Source organism: Saccostrea cucullata, unplaced genomic scaffold, assembly GCF_032062105.1.
Source record: "Saccostrea cucullata isolate Sc308-1 unplaced genomic scaffold, CSIRO_AGI_Scuc_v1 ctg2876, whole genome shotgun sequence".
NCBI classification, from domain to species: Eukaryota; Metazoa; Mollusca; class Bivalvia; order Ostreida; family Ostreidae; genus Saccostrea; species Saccostrea cuccullata.
The window spans coordinates 53385-79535 of NW_026927466.1; the positions used below are offsets into that span (position 1 = coordinate 53385).

The 26151-nt window shown below is 32.8% G+C and overlaps 2 protein-coding genes across 2 annotated transcripts in view; one reads left to right on the plus strand and one right to left on the minus strand.

Annotated features, from left to right (window-relative positions):
- Positions 1–6589: 6589 nt before the first annotated feature.
- On the plus strand, positions 6590–8172 carry LOC134274552 (uncharacterized). Its single transcript, XM_062756825.1, has 2 exons — positions 6590–7543; positions 7648–8172. Exons 1-2 carry the CDS (start codon positions 6590–6592, stop codon positions 8170–8172), a joined length of 1479 nt encoding a protein of 492 aa, XP_062612809.1.
- Positions 8173–17823: 9651 nt separating this feature from the next.
- The window catches only part of LOC134274558 (PRA1 family protein 3-like), a 142026-nt gene continuing 133698 nt past the window's right edge, over positions 17824–26151 (minus strand). Inside the window, exon 4 of the transcript XR_009993644.1 lies at positions 17824–17980. The gene's annotated coding sequence lies outside the window, so the exon portion shown is untranslated. The remainder of the gene's footprint in view (positions 17981–26151) is intronic.

Genomic DNA, 26151 nt, shown 5'->3' on the forward strand with positions numbered 1-26151 from the left:
ACAATTAAAAACAAAAGAAAACCAAATACGGACCTCCAAAACATTTGAGGTGGGACCAGGTGCCATGAAGAAGTGAGCATCCCCAACCGACCGGTCACACCTGCCGTGTGACATGATCGGGAAAAGAAACAAAAAAAATTGTCGTCAATTCATTATATAGATAATAAAGAAACATCAATTAATGAGGTAACCTAATATGCCGCAGATTATATGTCATCATCATATAGTTTTGAAACTTGGTTATGTTGAACTGTGGCTGTGTTAGGTAGATAAGAGACTTGGTAATGTTGAACCATGACTAGACAGGGTTGTTTTATAGACTTGCTTATGTTGAACCATGAATGGGTTAGGTTTTATGGAGACTTGGTTATGTTAAACCGTGACTGGGTTAGGTAGTTAAGAGACTTGGCTATGTTGAACCATGACTGGGTTAGTTTTAATAGAGACTTGGTTATGTTGAAAGGTAACTGGGTTAGGTAGGTAGGAGACTTGGTTATGTTGAACCATGACTGTGTTAGGTTGTTATGAGTCTTGTTATGTTAAACCGTGACTTGAGTAGGTAGATAAGAGACTTGGTTATGTTAAACCGTGACTAGGTAGGGTTATTTTATAAACTTGGTTATGTTGAACAATGATCGGTTTAACTTGTTTAGAGTCTTGGTTATGTTAAAACGTGACTTGGTTTGGTAGTTAAAAGACTTGATTATTTTGAACAGTAACTGGGTATGGTTATTTTATAGACTTGGTTATCTTAAACCGGATCACCCGCGTGGCGCAGTGGTTAGAGCGTCTGCTCTAGAGTAGCGAAGTAAGGAGTCAATCCTTACGTCGCGGGTTTGAATCCCACTGTGGGACGCGGAGACCGGTCCTTCGGATGAGACCGTATAAACCGAGGCCCCGTGTCGCAGTAGGAAGAATGGCAGGAAAAAGACCCCATACTGCTCAAAGGCCCTAAGTGCCGAGCATAGGACAAAATTTGTAGCTCTCCACCGGCTAGTGGTTGCGTCTTCATATGAGTGAAAAATTCTCGAGAGGGACGTTAAACAACATACAATCAATCAATCAAATTAAACCGGGACTGGGTTAGGCGATTCAGAGATATTGTTATATTAAACTTTGACTGGGCAAGGTTGTTTAGAGACTTGGTTATGTTGAACCATGGCTGGGTTAGGTAGTTAAGAGAGTTTAACCATAATTGATTAGGTTGAACTGAAACTGGGTTAGGTTTTTTAGAGATTAGACTATGTTAAATTCTGACTGGATTATGTTGTTTTGAGACTTGGTTATGTTAAACCGTGGCTGCGTAACGTTGTTTAAAGACTTGATTTTGTGGAAACCTGGCTGGGTTTGGTTGTTTAGAGACTTTGTTAAGTTAAACCATGACTCCTTTTGGTTGTTTATAGACTTGGTTATTTGGAACCGTGACTGGGTAATGTTGAACAGTGACTGGGATATGGTTGGGTTACACTGTTCAGTGACTTGTTTATGTCGAACCATGACTGGTTAATAGGTGTATTTGATTTTGTTTTTGATGATTTTTTTAAGGACTTTGAGTTATGGTTATCAGTTTATTCGATTATTATTACAGTGATTGGGTTATGTTGAACACCTATATCATGTTATATTGCCCGTTGAACGTTATTTATTTTTTTTGACCTATAATTCCTATTCTCCCAGGACATTGACATTAAAAAAAAATAATTACTTATTTTTATAGGTTGGACTTCTTATAACTACCTTCTTTTTGTGTCGGAAGATTACATACCTAATCATGATAATAGTATTTTGCAATGCGTACACATATGCTAAGTATACAACGTTGGCAATGCTTGTATATAATATTTATTGATTGATTGATTGTATATTGTTTTACGTCCCTCTCGAGAATTTTTTACTCATATGGAGACGCCACCACTTACCAGTGGAGAGCTACAAATTTTGTCCTATGCTCGGCACTACGGCCTTTAAGCAGTGAGGGATCTTTTTCGTGCTACACGTAGCACCTACTGCGACACGGGAACTAGGTTTATACAGTCTCATCCGAAAGACCGGTCTCCACGTCCCGCAGTGGGATTCGAACCCGCGACGTAAGGATTGACTCCTTACTTCGCAACTCTAGAGCAGACGCTCTAACCACTGCGCCACGCGGGCGACTATATAGTTTTGATACTGATAGGTAATTAAAAAGCAGTCTATTAATCATTATGTTTCCTATTAAATACCACAAACTTTGTGAAATCGTACATTCACATGGGTGTCATAATATTATTAAGTCTCCGATTATCGTTCGAATTTAAGTTGCCAACTTGTCGTACATAACGTCATATGTTTACAGAAGTGTATGCATCGAGATCGAACATGTGTTCTATTACAAAAAATTGTACTGGAGATAATATTCCCGGAAACCGTGACTGGGACATGTTATAGACTCTACCTAGGCAATAACTGTTCATTCGCTAAGAGCACGGCACTATAAGTGAAAGGCACGGTCTTTTAAATGAAAAGTCCCGAGTCATAATAGACGTTGATACGATATAGAACTTCACTGCTCGATGTCCATGATTACCGTCTTTAGGTCTAAATTTGAAACCTCTCACGGAACCGTCGATTTCTATATATCAATGAAGAGTTTCCCTTGGGACGTAAAAGAACAGTTAAGGTAGGATTCTTCTCTAGTTTCTGACTAGATGGAATATTCAAAGTACATTTTCTGATATGTCTTTTATATATAGATACAAGAGATTTAAAAGACCATATTTTTCTTTCCTCAACACAATTATACAACTTTAAATAGAAAGGGTAAACTGCGATTGAAAACTAGCAAGGATTTTCAAAATTATTATAGAACAATGAATTTAGTTATAATTTTTACGCAATCAAAGACTAGAAGAAATTTTCAAATTTGAGTTAAATTAATAATAAGAAGATAAAGTTTCAAAATATATCAAATAAGTAAGATTTTTCACACATACTAGAACTATGTTGGCTTTTAAATGCTTCAAATCTAAATACAGATTTTATCTAAAAATCCGTAAAACGTGTTATTTCTCTTTTAGTAAACAACCAAAACTTTTAGTTTTTGTATTATTATGTACCTTTATGTGACAACTTAACTATATGTGAAAATTAGAAAAAGTTAAATATAGGAAGCAAATAAAAATAACTAGTAATTTCTAAAAAATTAAGAAAAGTAGATGAAATTCGGATAAGCAAACAATTATCCATTTTATTTGAATTATCCACGTCAATTTGGTACTATCTTCTTATAGGCCATATATGGTAGCATCTCGTTATGCAAAAAGAAAAACAATCAATCTTTTGAATTACAAGTAGGGATCGCATGATTGGAAACAGTCATTTTTTTTATTCTTAATGTCCAGGAAAAAGGTAATGACCTTGATATGACCTTGCCTCTGATATTAAACGGTCAAATTTAATCTCATTGATACAATCACTTAGTGATATTGTTCTCTAGATTCTGTGAAAAGTTTTAAATACAAGAAATGTTAGAAGAATCCTACCTTAAGCAATCAATCAGTGTTCGTCAACAGTTTCAGAATCATCACAATTTTGTCATACTCAATGCCAATGTTGAGGTCATATTATCATAAAAAGATGTTATAATAATAACAAGACATTAAAATATTGAATGAGTTCTCGGACAGAATGCGTTTTGAAGAGCATTTGAACCAAACTGTTGCCTTTGGCCTCACGGGAAAACACTTTAAGCCCTTTGGTCCGTCAAAACTTATGTTGCCCTCAAAATCAATAAATTACACGTATAATTTTGAAAATTGAAGGTGACATATATGAATATTGTAAATACACAGCCTAAATTACCCTTATTTATTTCATATTGTTGCTAAGGTATACCTTTACTCAGGATGACTAAAATTCCACTGATAAGAACGAAAAACCATCTAATGGGCAATGTACACCCCTGATTCTTGTGTAAAATTTCAACTTCAAATAACTAGGTCAATGACTTACTTTTCATGCTAGTGGCCCTTCAGTATTTCTCAGATAATACCTCAATTTTTCACATTATGACCAATTTCTTCTTCACTCACAACATATTACAAGCAACATAACTCTTTGAATAATGAAATATATACTGAGCAAAATAAGTTTAGCAATTAGAGATATTTAATATGTAACATGACAAAAAAATTAGACATAGTATACTTAAAATGAAATTAAAATGTAAGATTTGTCTTCACATAAGAAAAAAGTGCAAATGTTATTGATAGTCTTGTTCTGATTCGCAAGAATTAGCGTGAAACTGATGAGGAAACAGGCTGTAAAGGCACATTCAGTATCAATATTTCGTATGGCCTACATTTGCAGCAATAACAGCAACACAGCGGCGTCTCATGATCCTTATAAAAGGTTTCTCATCTGAAGCATAGTGATTTAATTCCACTAATGATGCAGGGCAAGGGTCATTTCTGCAACGTTGTTTACGTTATGTCGCTGTCTTACACGACGACCAAGAATGTCCAAAACATGTTCAATTGGTGACAAATTTGGTGATCTCGCAGGCCAATCTAGGATCTCAACAATATTCTTATAAAGGGCGTCTTGTGTGTGGCGTGCGGTGTGCTGACGGGCGTTGTCTTGCTGAAAAATGTTCGCAGGAAGGGAACAACTAAAGGAACGACGATCTCATCACAGTACCCCTGCGAATTCAATGTTCCATTTATGGTCACAAGGTCAGTTTTAATCCGATGGCTTATTCCACCCCACACCATTGCACTTTCTCCACCGTAATGGTCACGTTGGGTGATGTTTTCGGGGTCATATCTCTCATTTCGACGTCTCCAAACTCGAACTCTTCCAACCGCAAAATCGACGTTAAAACGTGACTCATCCGTAAACAAAACTCCATTCCACTGTCGTTGAATCCAGCGACGATGGGTGTTGGCCAATGCAAGGCGAAATTGTCGATGACGTTGAGCTAATGGTACAGCTTTTAGGGGTCTGCGAGCTCGAAGATTTGCTGAACGTAGCCAGTTTCTTACACCTTGCCCGCATAATCTCACTTCAGTAGCGCGGCGAAAAACTTCTGCAACTTTAGGAGCAGCCACGAAACGGTTACTTTTCGACGTCGTATCAATAAAACGATCTTCTCTGACAGTTGTTTTCCGTGTACGTCCTGAACGCTGTCGATCACTAACATTTTCAGTGGTCCGGAATTGGTTTGAAAGCCGACATATTGTAGACGGATGCACATTAAAATGTTCAGCAACATCTTTTTGTGAGCAGTCAGCGGTTAGTATCCCTATAGCCCTATGACGATCATTTTAGGTAAGTCCTGGTCGTTTTTTCAGGTTATTTCCGGTTTTCTTTTACAAGCGTGTTCGAAAGGTTTTTCGAGTAACATTTTTTTCTCGGACCGTGTGCGTTCGAGCATAACCTATTGTATTGTTAAATTGTCAAAACGTTTGACGACACAAATTCCGCGCGTCAAGCTTAAAAAACAAGTTTTACTTTTCTTAACTTTATCTCAATAGATTATGAGAAGAAACAAAATAAAACAAAAGAGAAAAATATTTTTAAATTATACCAAAGGAAAATCAATTGCTAAACTTATTTTGCTCAGTATATCATAGCAACAGAACAGCTTCGCTTCATAAGAAAAAAAGATAAGAGTGTTGGCCATAAACCTAATAATTATTACCGTACAAGTTTCTTCTGTCGTATTTATATTTTTCCCAATTTAAATTGAATATTTAAAAGATCTGACTGATAAGAACTCTTAATTACTTATAGCCGCAGGTAATTTGTTGCTCTAATTCTCATGGTATTACTATTATATGAAGCCAATTATCAAATTATTGAGATGTGTTGTCTGGAATGGTTTTTGTTCATATTTTTGAATTACTTTATCTCCTAGCGTTAAATTATTTGAAATAATTTATGACCTTTAATACCCATAACATTGCAAAATGATGTTTAAAGATACATGTCACCTATACATGGTGATTAATATTGCAAGAAGAAATAATTTTCAAAAATTGAAAAATAAAAAATTTAGTCCGAATTTCCTCTGCATTACCATACATTGATTTTTGTTCCTGTTTATTTTTTTTTTAGAATAAAATATGAAATTTTTAAATTGATATTGAGTAAAACAATGATTATTTTATCCGTTTAGAACAATTTTTTATTTAACTTTTTGTACTTTATAAAATTTAACTTTCTTTTTTATGAAACCTGAGTAAACGTCATCCTAAAGTTCACCATTTAAAAAAGATTCTTTTATATGCTTTTTGACGTAGAATACTGTAATAAGATATATGTGTTTGATATACTAATTTGATTTAGTTTTAGCAGAATGTGAACATAACAACTAAATCCTGTAAATAATGCACAAGCTAGGATACAACTACAACCAACCTCGTGTAGAATACGTCAATGTTTCCAGTGTCAAGGGACACAGAATTCTACTGTAACACGTGTAAAATTGACCTGTGTATACATTATAAAGAGAGACATGTTATTGGTCTAGATACTATATCCCATAATGTTGTGATTCACTTTTAAAAATATAAATTCATCTCAAAAGAACGACTTTGTGTTCAAGATCATGGGTTCAGGATTCAGCAACCAGTGTAAAGTACGTCAGTGTTTCCAGTGTCAGGGTGACACAGAATTCTACTGTAACACGTGTAAACATGACCTGTGTCTTAAGTGTAAGGAGAGACATGTATTTGATCTCGATACCATGCACCTCTATGTCATGATTTACCGTGAGAAATATGACTACGTTACAAAACAAGAGACTTGTAAGAAATATCCAGGCATGTTTTATCAAGAGTACTGTGATTCCTGTAAAATTTCTATCTGTTTCCAATGTACAGAACACAGACATCACCAGATACTAAATAGTAGAACAACATACAAAACAAACCGTCAAAAACACAGAGCTATTATTCACAACATTAGAAGTGAGACTCTCTATAATAACAGTTGTGTTCTGGCAGGAATCAAAGCTGATATGAAAACTTGTCACAAAGAAATCTCTATCATTCAGTCAAAGATGTTAACAAAAGCCCAGAAACTAAGGAACCTCATAGACACTGTCATATGTGATGTAAAACTCAGACACAAAACATTCATTCTAAGTTTACAACAACAGAGGAGAAAAATAAACAGAAATATTGCAAGCATAGAAACCTTCGAACACAGATCTGATCAGTCAGCGAAGAGACCGCTAAAATTCCTAATGTACCTAAAGAAAACAACTCGTGTACACAAGTTCAAGGACACTCCCAATCTCACGCAATACGCCCTGGTCTACGTTTCTGAAGATATCAAAAATGAGGATGTAACTGACTTACTGGGTGAAATCCAAATAATCCAGAGAGGAAAAAGACAAGTAAGAATGGAAGGTCTGCTTAAACAGATGTCTACCCCTGTATTACACAGGTCTAATACAGTGCCAGGTGAAATATTATATCACATTTCCTGTGTGACACCAGACAGGGCCTGGATCAGTGATGGTAAAAATCTTATCTTGATAAACACGGAGGGTGACATAGTACATCATATGACAGATATAATTACTTTGAGTTTATCAAACTCTCTAAACATTACAGAACAACATCTACACTGATAAAGAAAACAGAACAATGGGAACCACAGTGTATCTACTCCTCCCACATCAACGGTGACTTGCTGGTCGGGATGCAGTCCTTTTTTAAACCCATAATAGCACGATATAATGACACTGGACAACACATAAAGACAATACAGTATGACAACACAGGCCAGAAACTGTATTCTCGTCCTATCTACATCACAGAAAACCGCAATGGAGATGTTATTGTGTCTGATTATTGGTTTGGTGTTGATGCTGTAGCAGTGACAGACAGTAGAGGTAGACATCGTTTCTCCTACACAGGGCACCCATCAGAATCACAATTAGAACCACGTGGAATCTGTACAGACGCCCTGTCAAACATTTTGGTGTGTGATGTTAACACTAACACAATACAGATAATTGACAAGAACGGTCACTTCCTGTCACTGATACTGACACGTCAACAAGGATTAATCGAACCAACGGGTCTGAGTTATGACGACAAAACTCATCTTCTCTGGGTTGGATCATACTGGGAGAAGAAAGTGTGTGTATACAGATACATAGAGAAGCATGACTATCTATAATATATAAAAAATCAGAGTAAAATAGATTTATGACATTACACATTCTGTATTTACACAGTGTGCAATCGGACAAGTAAATTTGATCTATTTTGAACACATTCATACAAAAACAAAAGTATCTTGAAGGCCTTTGTAAGTAGTTACTTATACAACGTGATATGAAATGCAACAGTAACTTAGAACCAAGAAAGTTGGAAGGATATATATAGAAACAAGGTTGAAGACATTCATGAAAAAAGAATATGTGAATTTAATTACAAATTAATGAATAATACTATGTGTTGAATCAGTTTTCTTTTTAAATGCAAATATAGAGCATATGTTACATGTAATATAATTGATGAAATTGAAGATATTAGAGATTTACTTTTTGATTGTGAACATGTTTATATACTATGAAAAAATCTTGAGTTCTGTGTTAAATTTTGATTTACAGTGGAAGCATGTCGTTCTAGGTTTTAGTCTGAATGGAATTCCAAAATACAATTTTTAAATACCATTTTGTATTTCTTAGCATATATATATAATATATGTAAATTTAAGATGTTTTGTAGATTTCAGAACGAAACTGAAACAAAAGATATGTCATTTTCTTATGTAAAAACATATATTAAAAGCAATATGACATTTTACTGAATTTAACAAAAACTCACTCGTATAAAAATAAGATGGTGACATTTGTAGAAATGCTAAAATATATGTTACTCTGTTATTTTTGGTATACTAACTATCCTGACCCGGGTTATTTAGACATTGTAAATGGGTTTGCATAATGATAAATAATTTATTTTTTTTAAAATAAGTATGAGATAAAAGCTTTATGTTTTGCACATACACTAGACAAAATTGCTAACGCACCACTTGTAAATTTTCATTGTGTATTTAACATTTGCCGGATCAGTTCTAGTGTATATGATATGCCATGATTTCAAAAGCAGTGGGAGTGACAAATGTCTTGGCATCATGAACAAACCCACGAAAACCCTTCTTGTCCGAAAACCAATTTCCAGCTGTGTACTGACGTTACGCGCGGTGTTGGTGCCATTTTACAATTTTAGAATATGACCTATTAAACTCATCGGTGATTTTTAAAATATACTCGCAATATAGATGATTTTGGTATGGATGGATAGGGTTTAAACAGAACTACTTGAATTTAGTAAGAAAATAACATTTAGATAGTTTTTATGCAAAAAAATAAAATTTAAAAGCGCAAATAAAAGGTATTTTAAGCGTGTAACGCGTTACATTTTTAAGCAGGGATCATGCATTTTTTGTGTGTAGCGCGTTCAAAAGTGAATCTAGAATTTTCATTTTCTTTTCAAAACTAGAGCAATCCATTTCATTTGTGGCTGTATAAACGATTTTGCATTAAATGTTGGCAAGAAATAGAGAGCGATAGTTTTTACAGATGATGAATCTGTAACGCTTTTTATTAAAAACGTGCATATCAATATCAACAATAAATTTGCTCATTTACAAGAAACTTTAAATAGAAACAAATTATATCAAAATAATGTGCTTTTCATATAGATTTTAAATATTTCATTGATTTTGATACCAAACTGCATCCTTTGGAGCTATTAATTGGACTATAAGTTCAACAGAAATGTCCAGCGTCTAAAATGACGTGCAAAAATAAGACATTGCCTATTTCCGAGTCGTTAAATTTTATTGTGTTCCCCATAACCTACAGAAATAATTGAATGTTCATTATGTGCTACTCTAAAAGGCCAGATTGAATGTCAGAATTATAAAGAGCCATAGCTGCCTTACCGACGACTCGGCCTACACAAGTATTTAAAAGGAAATCACCTGTTTTTATTTATAGATACATGTACCTTTTCAAATCAAAATCAATCCACATGTATGTAATCATTTGTGAACCAGTGTTATATTTTCATAGTTGCAAGTCTGTTGCATGACAGTAATTTTACTTGTCCAATACTCTTATATTTGAAAATTTTAAAAATAAAACAGGCTAGCAGCTATGACTTTGGGTCGTTAAAATAGTTTCAAAAAAATTTTCCCCAAGATACTTGCAATGTGTAATGTTGCATTATATATCTCTTTTAAAAATTATTTATACATGTATTATGAAATAATAAAAGATAACATAGGAAAATGCACGCAAGAAAAAACAATAAATCGCAGTGGACGCACTGTGAGATTCGAACTCACGATCATTATATTTTCAATCCAGCAATCATACCACTATGCCAGGAAGACTTGCTTATCTATTGGATAAAATTAAGACAGATTGTTGAATTTTGAAATAATTTAAGAAGAAAAATTAAATACATATTTTCAACATTTTCAGTATGAAGACCACCTTTAACCAAAATTATCTAAGCGTAATGAAGTGCAGTCATATCCAAATAAAATTATTCAGAAGTTGTTTTTCTGGTTAAGGGTGGTCTTTTCCTACAGTTTGTCATTGTTTAATGGGGTATCTCAGTATTTACTATATTCTCCATATAAACTGAACGATATTTATAACTATCATATGAGGGAACTATTAATAATTGAGTCTTATTTTCGTGTGAGTTGCTTTAAGGCGTGTATAAACTAACATTGTATGACAAAAGTTTTGTTACACAAAGTATTTAAAAAATCACTACTAGAGTAGGCGAAAGTGACTATCAAATGCGCTATGGCTCTTTACTCCATTAATTATTTTTTTACGCAACATTTAGGAGGTTCAACATATTTGTCCAGTGGACGTTTTTTACGCGTAAAGTTCGTTTTGCTTCAACGTAATACATGAAAAAGCGTTTGAGAGTGCCTCGTGTAATTAACAAAATTAATAATACATGTATACAAATCATAGCGACTTTGATGTTCATAAGTTTAAATATTAATTGCCTATATGACTTTTTAAACTCGTATTTCAAGTAAAAAGAGGAAGCGATGGGGTGCCAGTCAAGCAAGTAACACTATTAGAACCTGACGTCAATTTTTCTGTAGCGCTATTAAAACGTACCGTCAAACGTCACCAACATCGCGCGTCACGTCACTGCGCACCAATTTTGCACATGTATGAAATTCTTGATCACTTAAGGGGTCTGTGAGATTGCCCTACATTGTAGGTGTAGTCCTCGCTTAAAAATCAAATTACAAAGAGTCATTGACTCTCATATCTCCTAGTAATCATCTGATACCTTAGTGTCCATACCAAATCCACTCCACTTCCGGTCTACCCAGTTTTGTGGAACATTTTAAAATTTTTTATATGCTGCAAACTTAATGCCGTGATTATTTATAGTAAATATTTTTATGTTTGTTTATCTATTCGGAACAATTTTTAAGAGTGGAATTTATAACCTTTCTATTGTTTTTATTTTTTACAAATTTTTCTAAAGAAGACCCTCTGCAAACGCCATCCTGTCTGCGTTTGCACGCTCTTCTAGCGTCAAACGCCGCATACGGTGTGCTTTTTCCCTGTTTTTTAAATTAGTACAAATGTAAACAACATTAAAACAAAGAAAAAATTGAAATCGTTTTCTTCAAAAATGGAATAGACCCGATTATATCTTTTTCTACAAATTGGTCACACTTCAATAACATTGTAGTTATTTATAAGGTTTAGCATTAATAAGCCTTATTTTTTTGTTAAAGTAACATATTTATATATCAAATGCATAATAAACAAGTTTTTTAAAGTAAAATATTTATTTTCTTAGGTGGTGCGTTAGCAATTTTGTCCAGTGTATCTACATGCTGTTCTCATTTATAGTATATATAGGTGCAAATTACATGGTAGCATATACTTAAATGCCATTTGTAATCTTATAAAGAAAAGTAAATAAAAGTGGATTTCGGGATGGTGGAAGTTTTAAACTTAATGAAAATTTTTTAAAAGCATGAAAAAGGTGAAATGGGGAAAATAAAGGTAGAATTCCCTCCATCAACTTTAAAAATTGGGACCCCCTTAATATGTTGTTATACGAGGGTCATTCAAAAAATACGTAGACATTGTTCTTCCTCGTCAATGAAATGACCTTAATATTCACGAAATGTAATTATAATGACCTTATAATATTTACGAAATGTAATGACTTTAATGTTTACGAAATGTTATCCCTTAGTCTTGAAGAGAGAAAACTTGTTCCTTATTCCCAAAATTTTCAAATTTTGTTTTGTCAATCTATGTAATAAAATGATTTATATTCGATAATGATGTGAAACTTTACATTCCTAATTAATTGAGTTTACAACCAATTCTAGTTTAATTTGTTATATTTCCCAGAATGCAATCATGGCAATTATTGAAAAAGAAAAAAAACCATCGCATAGGAGATCATAGAGATAAAATTATGTAATAAAATGAGAAGTTTATTGAATAGGAATAGTATTTTTTCGAATAGAAATGGATGCTAGTATGGTTTCGAAAAACAACTTTATTGCATATAAACCAAATAATTATCGAATAAAAAAAATTATCGAATAGGAATGACAAAATTAGCGACTAGCAGCCGATTGTTAATGACATCGAATAGGAAACGCGTGTTTTCGAGGAAAAAAATATGTAAATTTTATGATATATGAATCATATTGTCATATTTCCTGTAATTTGAATAGCAATTTATCGAATAAAAATTACAAATAATGGAATAGAAATAACAAGTAATCAAATAGGAATCGCATTCTATAGAATAAGAATGTTTTAGAATAAGAATAATCTCATTCTCAAGGTTATGGTCCGAAAGCGATCAAGCCGAGACAGTCTACTGACAAATAAGTTAATTGTTACAGGGATTTCAACAATTTATTTAAAGTCAGAATTAATTACATGATATGGTCACTATATTGCTCTTTTCACAAATATAACCTATCATTGGAATCATTTTGGTCGATGAGTTTCATTCTAATTTTTAGGCTATGAATTTTGTTATTTTTATACTGAATTTGACTAGATGGGATGTTCCACCCATCTGATAAATATATATAGGGCTACTTTCTAGATTGCAGATTTTTAAGTTTTTTGTTTTATGCCCTATTTGTTGTTTTGTAGTTATTTATGGATGCCATGGATTTTGGAAAGTATTGTCAAAAATTAAATTGTCATGCTGAAAGATATCTAAAACCGTGCACTGTTCAAAATGTACATGTATACACGGGGTGATACTGTATGTTTGTTTCTAGTATTCTTGAAAAAAGATAAAAAATGAAACTTGAATAGTAATAAACTGATACTGATAATCCCGTAAAACAACTTCCCAGCTAAAAAAAAATGTTCAAACTTTGAGGTGGGGTCAATATTCAACAGGGTCAATTTTCAACCTGTTGATGTCATCCGGTGTAAGAAAAACAATATCAAGCTGTTGAAAAATGACCCCGGGTATAAATTCAACGACTTTTTTCTCAATATTCAACGTTGAAAAATGACCCCGGTTCAATATTCATCTTTGAAAAATGACCCCCGGGTCAAATTTCAATTCGGGTCAATATTCAACGTTACACCGGCAAGTGGTTGAGTAAAATTCTCGCGTGAGAGACTTTGATCAACAGTGAGCTCGTCTAAGTTTATTGGCCCTTGTGCATGATGTTTCAAATATGATAAATATGGTCCCCATTCCTGATTGCATGCTTATACTGTATACAAATATCAGGTATATTTCAGTTTGTATTGATATAACATGATTTTAAATTAGGACTCAGAATTTTTTTTTCACTTCAACAAGTCTTAGGACCGAAGTAGAAGAGAGGTCAAAATGTAAGGTCCTGCACTTTTTGTGTGGAAATAATCGTGAACAGATGTTTTGATATAAAAATGCATCTATAGGCTGTATTCTTCCTCCGTAACACACTTTTTTCTTGCATATTCACCAAACTCTGGTTAATTCTTGCACTGCATAAAAAAAGTTTCTGAAAAGTTATAAAGCAAGATCCCAAACATAACTTTTACAGAGAAAAGTTTTACATATACCAGTTTATTTATTTAATTTTTGTTTGTCATTTCTTTTTTTGGACCCCCCCCCTCCCCCGAAGAATGTTGGTTGTAACTGCATCAACTGAATGTTCTTTTTAAATATGATATTATTGTAATTATTAATAAATTCTTAATAAACTAGGACATTGATCAAAGTAGCCTAGTGGCTAGTGTTGGTAGGAGAATATTAGGAACTTGTTTTTATAAACTCATTCAAAATTAAGTCAGGTCCACAGCTTTTTCCATTTTTAAAATTTTTGATTCCTATCTTTACTTCTCTACAGGTAAAAGGGAAAAATCTAGGGGCGATTTGTCTTCGAAATAGGTATTATCTAAGTAATTTCCAAAACGATTATCTTTTTTGGATGTTACTAATGTTGAGAAATGATTTACCCAATCCTTCAATTTTATAGCTGAAGTGCTTTCATGCTGTTTAATTTTATAGTTGTCCGAACGTTTCTGTATTGTATTATCAGCAAGGGATAAATAAAACTTTGATTTTAATTGTTTCCGTGCTTGGTTATATTGTTTCCTCAAAAATGTAAATGTTTTGTGTAAAGAAAAGTTATTTTGAGAGGTTCGGAACTTTTTGCTTATTTTTCTTACTTCATTTCTAAGTTTTAAACAATCAGTAGTCATCCAAACTTTCTTAGGATTTGCTTTTCTGTTTCTACTTTGGTTAAAATTTTATAATGTTGTTTCCTCATTCTTAAGGATTTATATCCAGCATTGTTATATGTATTAGACATTGTATTGGCAATTGTGTTTAAATCTAAAAAATTGTCGTCATGTAACATATTATTTAAATGTGTAAGGTCATCAACCGATTCCTCATCTAAAATTGCATCAATATAGCTTTCTTTACAGTTTTCTGACCAAATAAAAGTGCCAGTGCAAAGATTGCATCTGTCAAAATTTACGCTAATGTTTCTAGTAGAAATACATGTATTAATACTGATAATAGACAATCATCTGATAACTCAATGGGAGGTGATACACAAAAATATTCAATATAAGTATACAATACAATTGAAATGAACGGAAACAGCAAATAATTGGAATTTTTCTAAGTCCAAGGAGCATCAATCTGTCAAAAATTCAGCGATCATACCCAAAATAGAACTTGAACTAGATATTCATCTGATAAATCTGTTTACTAAATTTCATTAATCAGTATGTGCAACAGGATTAAAGAAAGTGAATGGAAACTAAATGGACCGACAGACAGCAGCAAGGCAATTACGCCTTCCCTTCTTTGGAGGGGACATAAAAATGATTTCAGTGTTTTCATTCTCAACTTTCTATATTTATTCAGAATCATTTCACTATATCTCATGCTAATGATGCTTTTGTATTTCAAACATATTCGCCACTCAAAATCTTGATCCAAGTATGATCAATATTTAAGCGAGGCATGCAACTCACTGATAAGGTAATATCACCAGGATTTCAACTGCATTAAAAGTTTGCAATTCTATTGCTCTTATCTTGCACTAAGCATTTTGAAAGCAAATATAACTTAACGTTGTGTCATAATTTAGCTGACTTGTTTCATTCCAATTACAAGGTCTTTTATTGGTAGTAGAAACCGTAAGGAATGTAGTGCCTTAAAACTGAAAATATATGGTTGCCCAATCCCTTCCCTGAAAAATCTTAATTTGTTGGCACTGTTTTGTTTTTATACTGAGTTTGACTATGAAACCCCTGTTCATTTGATCCATACGTGTATGACTCACAGCAGGTGTAAAAAGTCAACAAGGGATGCTTAATCCTCCTTGACACCTGATCCCACCTCTGGCATTTTCAAGCTTACTCTGGTATGTCCTCTTCACACACAGTTGTGTATTTGTTTTGTTTATACACAGGAAATCTTTTTTAGTACAAACACGGATATTGCGAATTTACGGAGTCAACTTGGATTCCCAGTTATATAAATCAAACAAATTCCGTATACTGATAAAAGGGATGACGGATATAGTGAAGTAATTTCACAGGTACCATTGACTTCGTTCTATCAGAGTTTTATTGTACATTGTTTAGATTGATCACTGTTCATTATGTTCACCTTTAACATTAAACCACTGACTGGAGCCAGTAAGATCTGGGATTGTAGGTTGGTGCCTGTAACATGAGGATGCTGCACATAGAGATATATTCCAAGGAGGGAGTAGATGAGGCAAATATGACAGGAAAATCATATATTGTCAAATGACTCGAAGATAGATGAATTATACTGGGTATTTCATTTGGGCTAAGTAAATAGGGTTGGGTTTGCCAACTTTTGACACAAGTACACTTCCCCTTTCCTAATATATTCTGACATATGTAATTTTTTTGTATTTTTAGAACGGTCAGCTGTATTTTTAAAATACTAAAGCAAGATGCCTACTAGTAACATGCTCACATGTGCATTTTTTGAATTCAATACACTGAATTCAATACATGAATACATTTCATTTAGATTATAGAAATTAACACCCAAGTAGAAGGAATACTGCAGTTAGGAGAAAAACGCTTGCTTGTGAGAATTACTGTCTTTATGACAATATCTAGTTTTATTTCATACTATAGAGGATCTTAACAGTGTTGTATTATACTCAGGTGGCCTGTTACATCCTTGGGTATCTTGTTTGTATGTATGTGTTTTATATTTTACATCAAAAAAGAAGGATATGGAGATAACAAACAGCATTCAATATCAAAGTTCATAAAACAATACAAAATAGGAACAAAGCAAACACGGACCTCCGAAGCATCAGAGATGGGATCAATTAATTTTTGTGTATAACATATAAGATGTCTAGATATATTTTTAACTAGAAACATCTGTTCGGTATCATTTTTACTTAAATACTTGGCTCTATTTTTTCTATACAAAATGGTTTGTGGTGATTTCACATTCAGACTTGCCACGTCAGCAAGGGTAGAGTGCAGGGAAGTAATTTTGTTACAGCATTTATGCTGATTTTTTGCTTCCTTTGCTTGCTGATTAATGCTAGTAACCCTTATCTTGATGCTAGTTTATATTTAGGCTAATGCTTCTGCATGATAGAAGTAGATAATTGAATTTTAGCATTCTCATTCAAAGCAATAAAAGTGTCTTTATATTTATAATTATTTAATCGTATAATTTCACTTTTTATTAGCAATTAGAATAATTTAAAAAGTTTTCTTTCCTTGTTTTCATTTGTATATAGAGGAAAAAAAATAATTGAATTTTCTGATGCAAGAAGTATAGTGCTGATCTAAAGTAGGTCAATGCTATTTTATCCTTGAATTGCTTCCTGATGCTGATCCTGGCAATGCTGTTTTTTAAATGCTGATCCTCATGCTAGCTGGATGCTGATGCTACTTATGCTTACGCTGATTTATGTCACAAAATTAGTTTCCTGCACTGCTAGTTACATGTTACAAATGTTTGCAAAATTCATTCTGATCCAAAGTAAAATATTATTTTTGTTTTAAGTATCTTTAAAAATTCCGTCAATTATGTCTGCATTTACTTCCCTTGTCTTCTTGTCACATGATGTAATATTGGGTGATAAATTTTCCTTCCACTTAAAATGAGTACAAATAGTGCAAAATATGAAAATTCTAACCAAATTAAGGTCAGCCGACATGTTCCACAAATATATGTCTTGCATCTCTTTGTATTATTCAAAAATTGTTCATATTTGTTATTCTCTTCTGTTTTTATTTATTGTTTTCAAAATTAGAATATTAACCATAAAGGTTAACATAAGAAATTTGACCCTATGGTATCTTGGCCAAATGCCTGGTAAGGAACCCAATTTTTTGTGCAGATATTTGTTTAAGTACCTTTACTTCAAAAACAAATTCTTAGGAAAAATTATATAATTTTGAGGAATGTGTCGTCTGACCTTAAGAAAGAATTCGGTAAGAATAGTCATGTAAAATGAAACATTTAAGTTCTTCCATTGCTTAATGGTAAAAGTATTTAACTATTAAATGTTTTTACATTTTAAAAAATGCTAATAAAGTTAACAATACAATGTATAATTTCTATCCCACAAATTACAGCACTTGATTAATCTCAACATGGTCGCTATTATGAATTTTTGCACTTGCCTTAAAACCATACAACAGTTATTTCTTCAAGTCCTTTATTTCATTTAGATTTTTCCAATCCTCAGTAGAAACTGCCAAAAAAAAAACACATTCACATTCTCCAAAAAGCATGCTCTACGTATGAACAATTTCTTAAACGAGGTAAATTATTGACAAGCAAGTTGATGAAACAAGAATATCAACAGTCTCGTTTAAAGTCATCATTTCGTAAATTCTATGGTCGATACAATGACCTTGTCAGCAAATACAATTTATCATTGAATGAAATGCTGACTGACGTTTTTCATACCAATTGTTAGTCCATTATTTATACACTGAATTGACTACGGATTTTTTCCGTTATTTCCTGATTATGACAATGAGCACACGGCGGGTGTGACCGGTCAGCAGGGGATGCTCACTCCTCCATGGCACCTGATCCCACCTCTGATGTTTCGGAGGTCCGTGTTTGCTCTGCTCTTGTTTTGTATATTTGTTTAATGGACGTTGAGATTGAATACTGTTCGTTATTTCCATATCCTTATTCCTTTAACTTGAAGAAAATGATTGCATTTTTAAATAGATAACTTTGAAAAAAAAATATATATATATATATAAACAGTTATAAATTCAAAATATTTCGAATGCTATGAAATATATAAAAATACCCAGTCAAAATAAGTATAAGTGAATAATTTTCACGCATTTTGAAATAAGCAGGAAATATGGTCTTTCTGCGTGATATTTTATAAATCATAAAATTACTTATTCATACAAGTGGTAAACAAAATCAGAGACATAAGGATCCAGACTGAGCAATTTTTTTAAAAAAGTTTAAAATCTGAATTTTTTTCATGGTTGTTTAGAATATTGATGAGTGATAAATCATTCAATATCCTCAGAAAATTTACTTCTATCAGAAAACAAAATTTCAGTCCTTTTAGGGGCACAACTCATAACAGAAAATGAAGATAAAAATAAAATTCATCTCTTTTTGAAAATATTTTTAATTTAAGAGTAAACTCTCCAAACAGAAAGTGAACGAGTTATCTCTGTAGATTGTAAAACAAACAAATAAAAGGAGAAGGAGTATATACTCAACGCCACCTGGTGGGGGTAGGCAACTTCAATTTAACCACCCACCATGGACTCCAAGCCTACTCAAAACCCTCAGAAACCCATCAATCGTGAACATCACTCTCTCTCATTTCCAACCCACTGTAGATTTATGCTGCGTGAAAATCTGGTTACCCTTCAAATTTATCGTGCCTTAACCCCCCCCCCCTTTCCCTGATTTTATATCTTTCGAGGTTGTATTGCTTTGGGTCTCTATTTCTATTACTAATATCCAGCTATTTTACTCAGTCAGAAAGAAAGAACTAACTGGACTAATGTAAGAAAATAAAGTAGAAAATATGTCTTATCTAGATTTATCCCCCTTTTTTTATTTATTGGTTTATTCATTTGAATTTTATTTCTTATTCATTTTTTGGTCATTCCAACTCTGTCAAGTGCAGAACATGTTTTGTGATATCTTGTTATGTATCTTGCCAGTTCTGAATGAAGAGCTTATCTAAGTACTACTTATTTTTTAAACCAAGCTCTTCCGAAAACCATGTAAAGGATCACTTCGTTATAAATAGGGATCTGACCTATAGGACCGGGCTTGGTTTTATTCTCTACAAAAAGCTTGCTGATTTCCGTTCTGATTAATGACATTAGGCTGAATAAATATAACAATTTGTTTTTCCTAAATCTTTATTTCAGTGAGTATAGATAAGAGCTGAACCCTTTCATAGATTTCTTAGGTTGTTATCTCCAAATATAATAATTGATATTTTTCTTTACTTCTTATTGTGCTCAATGTTAATGTTAACCGTCTCTGAAATTCTATTTTTTATGTTCAGGCTATTTATCCGTGGATATAATAAAACATGCAATTAATGTGTGCAAATTATATTTAATAGGCCTAAATAAAATTCAAGGAAAACAGTTACTGGTATATGTAAACAAAGTCAATGTGATTAAATTCTTAGGAATATATTCAAATGAAATTCTTCGCAGCTCAATGCTTCCAAGAATACCTGTATCGAGTAACACAAAGTGAACTTTTCTTGTCCTCGGAGAAAGTGTGCTTATATTGTTCCGTACGGAAGCCCAATAGTGCAAACCAAAAATATATAAAGAAAAACGGAATAAATATATAAAGGAAAACCAAAAAAAATATAATGGAAAACCAAAAATATATAAAGGAAAACCAAAAATATATAAAGGAAAACCAAAAATATATAAAGGAAAACCAAAATTAAATAAAGAAAAACCAAAAATATATTAAGAAAAACCAAAAATATATAAAGAAAAACGGAATTATTATATAAAGAAAATCGGAATTAATATATAAAGAAAAACGGAATTAATATATAAAGAAAAACGAAATTAATATATATAGAAAAACGGAATTTATATATAAAGAAAAACGAAATCAATTTATAAAGAAAACAGAATTAATAAATAAAGAAAAACAGAATTAATATATAAAAACAAAACGATATTACTTCATAAAGATAAACGAAATTATTAAATAAAACGGAGAGTGAGGGAGAAAGAGAAAACATCAACTGAAACAAATACTTCAATCTAATGTTTGAAGTAAATTGTCTATAATTTTTCAGCGGTATACGTAATTTGTTGATGTGTAGCATTATGGATGGAGGATCATGAGGGTGGCTGTTTCTGCCTGATTGAAATCAATGACATCCAATTCAAATCGCTTGAATCGCTGAAAGGTCAAGACCTTGTGTATCGTATTAAAAAAATCCCTCCGGAATAAGCCTAGCGCCCCATCTGTATATTCATAAATCACGGGTTGTTGAAACAAAACCGAGGATGATTTGATTACTTCGTGGATATTTTTACTTCTACATTCCCCTCATTTCATTAGGACGTCGCAATACAAGAACACATTTCTAAAATGGCATTTTGTTCTTCTTGAGGACATTTCTAAAATTCTTCGTCCAGCATGTCCCTGTCTGGCACTGAAGACACACTCACTGTGGAATGAACCACGCGTGACTGGAACCCTTATCATCGCGTTTTGTTTTGTTAAACTTATCAACGATGCTATCTTAACTTAATAATTTCGTTTTTAGCTCACCTGAGCTGAAAGTTCAAGTGAGCTTTTCTGATCACATTTTGTCCGTCGTCTGTCTGTCCGTCTGTAAACATCACATTTTCGACTTCTTGTCATGAACCGCTGGGCCAATTTCAACCAAACTTGCTACAAAGCATCCTTGGGTAAAGGGAATTTAAGTTTCTTCAAATGAAGGGCCACGCCCTCATTCAAGGGGAGATAATTGGGAATTAATGAAAATTTGATGGTATGTTTTAAAAATCTTCTTCTCAAGAACCACTGTGCCAGGAAAGATGAAACTTATGTGGAAACATCCTCAGGTAGTGTAGATTTAAGTTTGATCAAATCATGACCCCCGGGCCAAAATGGCCGACCAAAGTTTAAAATAGAAATATATGGGAAAATTCTTTAAAAATCTTCTTCTCAAGAATTGCAAAGACATAAATTTTCATATCTATATGGAAGCATCCTCATGTAGTGGAGATTCAAGTTTGTTCAAATCATTACCCCCGGGGGTAGGACGGGGCCACAATGGCTGACCAAAGTTTTACATAAGATAAATAGGAATTTTTAAAAAAAAAATTTTTTCTTATGAAACGCAAAGCCATAATTGGTAATATTTATATTAAAGCATCCTCAGCTTGTGCAGTTTCAGGTTTGTACAAATCATGACCCTGGGATGGGGGTTGGGGGGGGCGAGCCACAATGACCAATAAAGTTTTACATAGACATATATAGGAATATTCTTTTAAAATTCATGTTCTAAATAATACCAAAGCCATGATTTGTCATTGGATTGCTTTTGGATTTAAACTTTTTAATAATAAACCAATTTCTATACTTTTTCCTAGCCACAGTGCTCAGGTGAGCGATTGGGCCCATGGGCCTTTTGTCAATGATTTTGTTTTCTTTATATAATAATTTCGGTTTTTTTTATTTAATAATTTCGTTTTTCCTTTATTTAATAATTTCGTTTTTCTTTATTTAATAATTTCGTTTTTCCTTTATTTAATAATTTCGTTTTTTCTTTATTTAATAGTTTCGTTTTTCCTTTATTTAATAATTTCGTTTTTCTTTATTTATTTCTGGTTTGCACTATTGGGCTTTGTAGAAGCCCATTAGAGCTCAGCTAGAAGGTCACGACCTTGCGTATCGTATTACTGGATTCCCACGAACTAAACCTTGCGTCCGAATCTGTTTACCCATAAATCTTAGATTGTTGAAACTATTAGAAAAATGATTTCATTACTTTGAGGGATTTGTTATTTACAAGTGTGTGCATTGTCTACGACTTATAAATACACAAATTGAGAGTTTGTCATTTAAAATATATGAGAGCAAGAACTATAGTACCACTGACTCATAAATAGTACATATTGAGAGTTGGACATTTATAATATGTGAGAGCAAGTACTTAGTAGCCAATATATCACCTCTTATTATGCGTTAATAAAACGAAAGAATCAACTGAAGGCGATTTGCTTTATTTCTAATATAGTAAACAATCATTAAAATCTACTTGTAACCACTTTGACTTGTTTTACTTTTTGCACCTGTTCTCTTTAAACAGTTTTTTAATAATGTCAAAAAACCCAAGTCCGATCGATAACGTATTATAATTTTACAACATTTTTAATGAATAAATTGTGCGATAGTTGAATAATGGATAAGGGATTCCTGAATGTTAAATGTTGTAAACAACGGAATCTTAAAGTTCATGTTTTCTTAAATAGTTGTGCAATTAGATATTAAAGATTAAATTCTCCCCATTCATGTATTGTAATGGATGTGTTTTCGAAAAGGTGAATGTAAAGGCAAACACCACGCTTGTTTATTGTCGAAACAACATCAGGTCTATCAGACGCAGTGCACTATTGATTTATGGGTTCATACCCATACCGTGCAACTCAATAAATTCCGTATTTTAGTTGAAGTTTTTCTACTTTAAATAATTTCGTTTTTCTTTATATATTAATTCCGTTTTTCTTTATATATTTTTGGTTTTTCTTTATATATTTTTGGTTTTCCTTTATATATTAATTCCGTTTTTCTTTATATTAATTCCGCTTTTCTTTATATTAATTCCGTTTTTCTTTATATTAATTGCGTTTTTCTTTATATTAATTCCGTTTTTCTTTATATCTTTATATATTTTTGGTTTTCCTTTATATATTAATTTCGTTTTTCTTTATATATTTTTGGTTTGCACTATTGGGCTTCCGTAGTTCCGCCTGACTGACAACTGTACATTGGATAGTTACGATCTGATCTCTCTTTAGGGTTCCTTATATCAAAAATGGGCATGCATAAAGGATAAATAATTGAAATAAGGATATGGAAATAACGAACAGTATTCAATCTCAACGTCCATTAAACAAATATACAAAACAAGAGCAGAGCAAACACGGACCTCCGAAACATCAGAGGTGGGATCAGGTGCCATGGAGGAGTGAGCATCCCCTGCTGACCGGTCACACCCGCCGTGTGCTCATTGTCATAATCAGGAAATAACGGAAAAAATCCGTAGTCAATTCAGTGTATAAATAATGGACTAACAATTGGTATGAAAAACGTCAGTCAGCATTTCATTCAATGATAAATTGTATTTGCTGACAAGGTCATTGTATCGACCATAGAATTTACGAAATGATGACTTTAAACGAGACTGTTGATATTCTTGTTTCATCAACTTGCTTGTCAATAATTTACCTCGTTTAAGAAATTGTTCATACGTAGAAAGTAAATGCAAAGGTCTATAAAAAAAAAGATAGTCTTTGAAAAGGTGATAAATGAAAAATTTAAAGGTATGGTACCAGGTGGATTCGAACCCTCGAATTTAAAAAAGATAGCATCGTCAATGTAAATGACAGCACTTATATCAACTGAGCTAGTCTGATTCTGAAAATGAATGGCATAAATTTTAAGCAGATTATCAAAATCAGGTTTCCTTAATTTTCGTAGGTTTTTTGTGAATTTCGACCCTAGGGCAGGGGTGCCCCTAAAAAAATCCTATCTTAAATTATCTTAAATTATTCTTTACATCCCAACCTATCAAAATATCACAGTTTTATTTAGGGGCAGGCCTGCCCTGAAGGACTTATAAGCCGAAATACATGCAGAAATCAACGCTTTAATGGACAAAATAGTGTTTTGGCCAATTTTGGAGATTTATTGCCGACAAAGCAGGTAACAACATTGTCTTCGTTTGTAAGGCTCATTATATTAATTGCATTTTAGAAGAACTTGGATTTAATTCTACGAGTGGTAATCCTACTTATACATATACTACTCTTTCTAAGGAAGAAATTCTTCAAAATCACCTGTCAGTTTTGAATACTTTTAATATTCCACAGAGCCAAAATGAATTTGAACTACCTTATATATATTGGATTCCGAAACTTCATAAGAATCCTTACAAACAAAGATACATTGCAGGTTCCAGTAAATGTTCAACCAAGCCTCTTTCGTTACTTCTCACTAAAATATTGACAGAAGTGAAGGAAAAACTTCAAGAGTACTGTACAACTATATATTCAAGAAGTGGTGTAAATCAGATGTGGATACTTAAAAATTCTAAAGAACTTTTGGACAATTTGAAATCACAAGACTTTACAAAAATCAACAGCATAAAAACTTACGATTTTTCAACTTTATACACAACAATTCCGCACGACAAATTAAAATCCAGGCTTTTTGATATCATTGACAGCTGCTTCTTCAACAAAAATGGAACTCGTAAGTTTACTTACCTCGTCATTGGTCATTTGAAAAATTATTTTGTTAAAACAGATTCTGATTGTACACATAAGTACTCTGAAGTTGACATCAAGAAGATGCTTGAGTTTCTGATTGACAATATCTATGTGGTTTTTGGAGACCAGGTATTCCAACAATCTATTGGAATACCCATGGGTACAAATTGCGCTCCGTTATTAGCAGACTTATTTTTACATTCATATGAAGCAGAATTTATGCAAAATCTTTTGCGTGAAAAGAAAAAAACACTTGCTGTGGCCTTCAACTCGACATTTAGATATATCGACGACGTATTGTCAATTAATAATGATAATTTCCATTCCTACGTCGACACGATATATCCTGGTGAGCTTGAGATAAAAGATACCACAGAGTCCAACACATCTGCTTCATACTTGGATATTTTACTTGAAAAAGACACAAATGGTAATCTAACAACCAAGCTATATGATAAACGTGATGACTTTAACTTTTCTATCGTCAACTTCCCTTACTTATGCAGCAATATACAGGTCTTCATCACCTGCATACGGAGTATTTATATCTCAGTTGATTCGATACGCAAGAGCATGCTCTACGTATGAACAATTTCTTAAACGAGGTAAATTATTGACAAGCAAGTTGATGAAACAAGAATATCAACAGTCTCGTTTAAAGTCATCATTTCGTAAATTCTATGGTCGATACAATGACCTTGTCAGCAAATACAATTTATCATTGAATGAAATGCTGACGGACGTTTTTCATACTAATTGTTAGTCCATTATTTGTACACTGAATTGACTACGGATTTTTTCCGTTATTTCCTGATTATGACAATGAGCACACGGCGGGTGTGACCGGTCAGCAGGGGATGCTCACTCCTCCATGGCACCTGATCCCACCTCTGATGTTTCGGAGGTCCGTGTTTGCTCTGCTCTTGTTTTGTATATTTGTTTTATGGACGTTGAGATTGAATACTGTTCGTTATTTCCATATCCTTATTGTACAGATTTAAATCATATATATTTGGTATAAAATACAAATTTGAAAACTTTAGACATAAATACCATAGAAAATAACAAATAAAGATTAGTTTTTGAATGTAACTTTT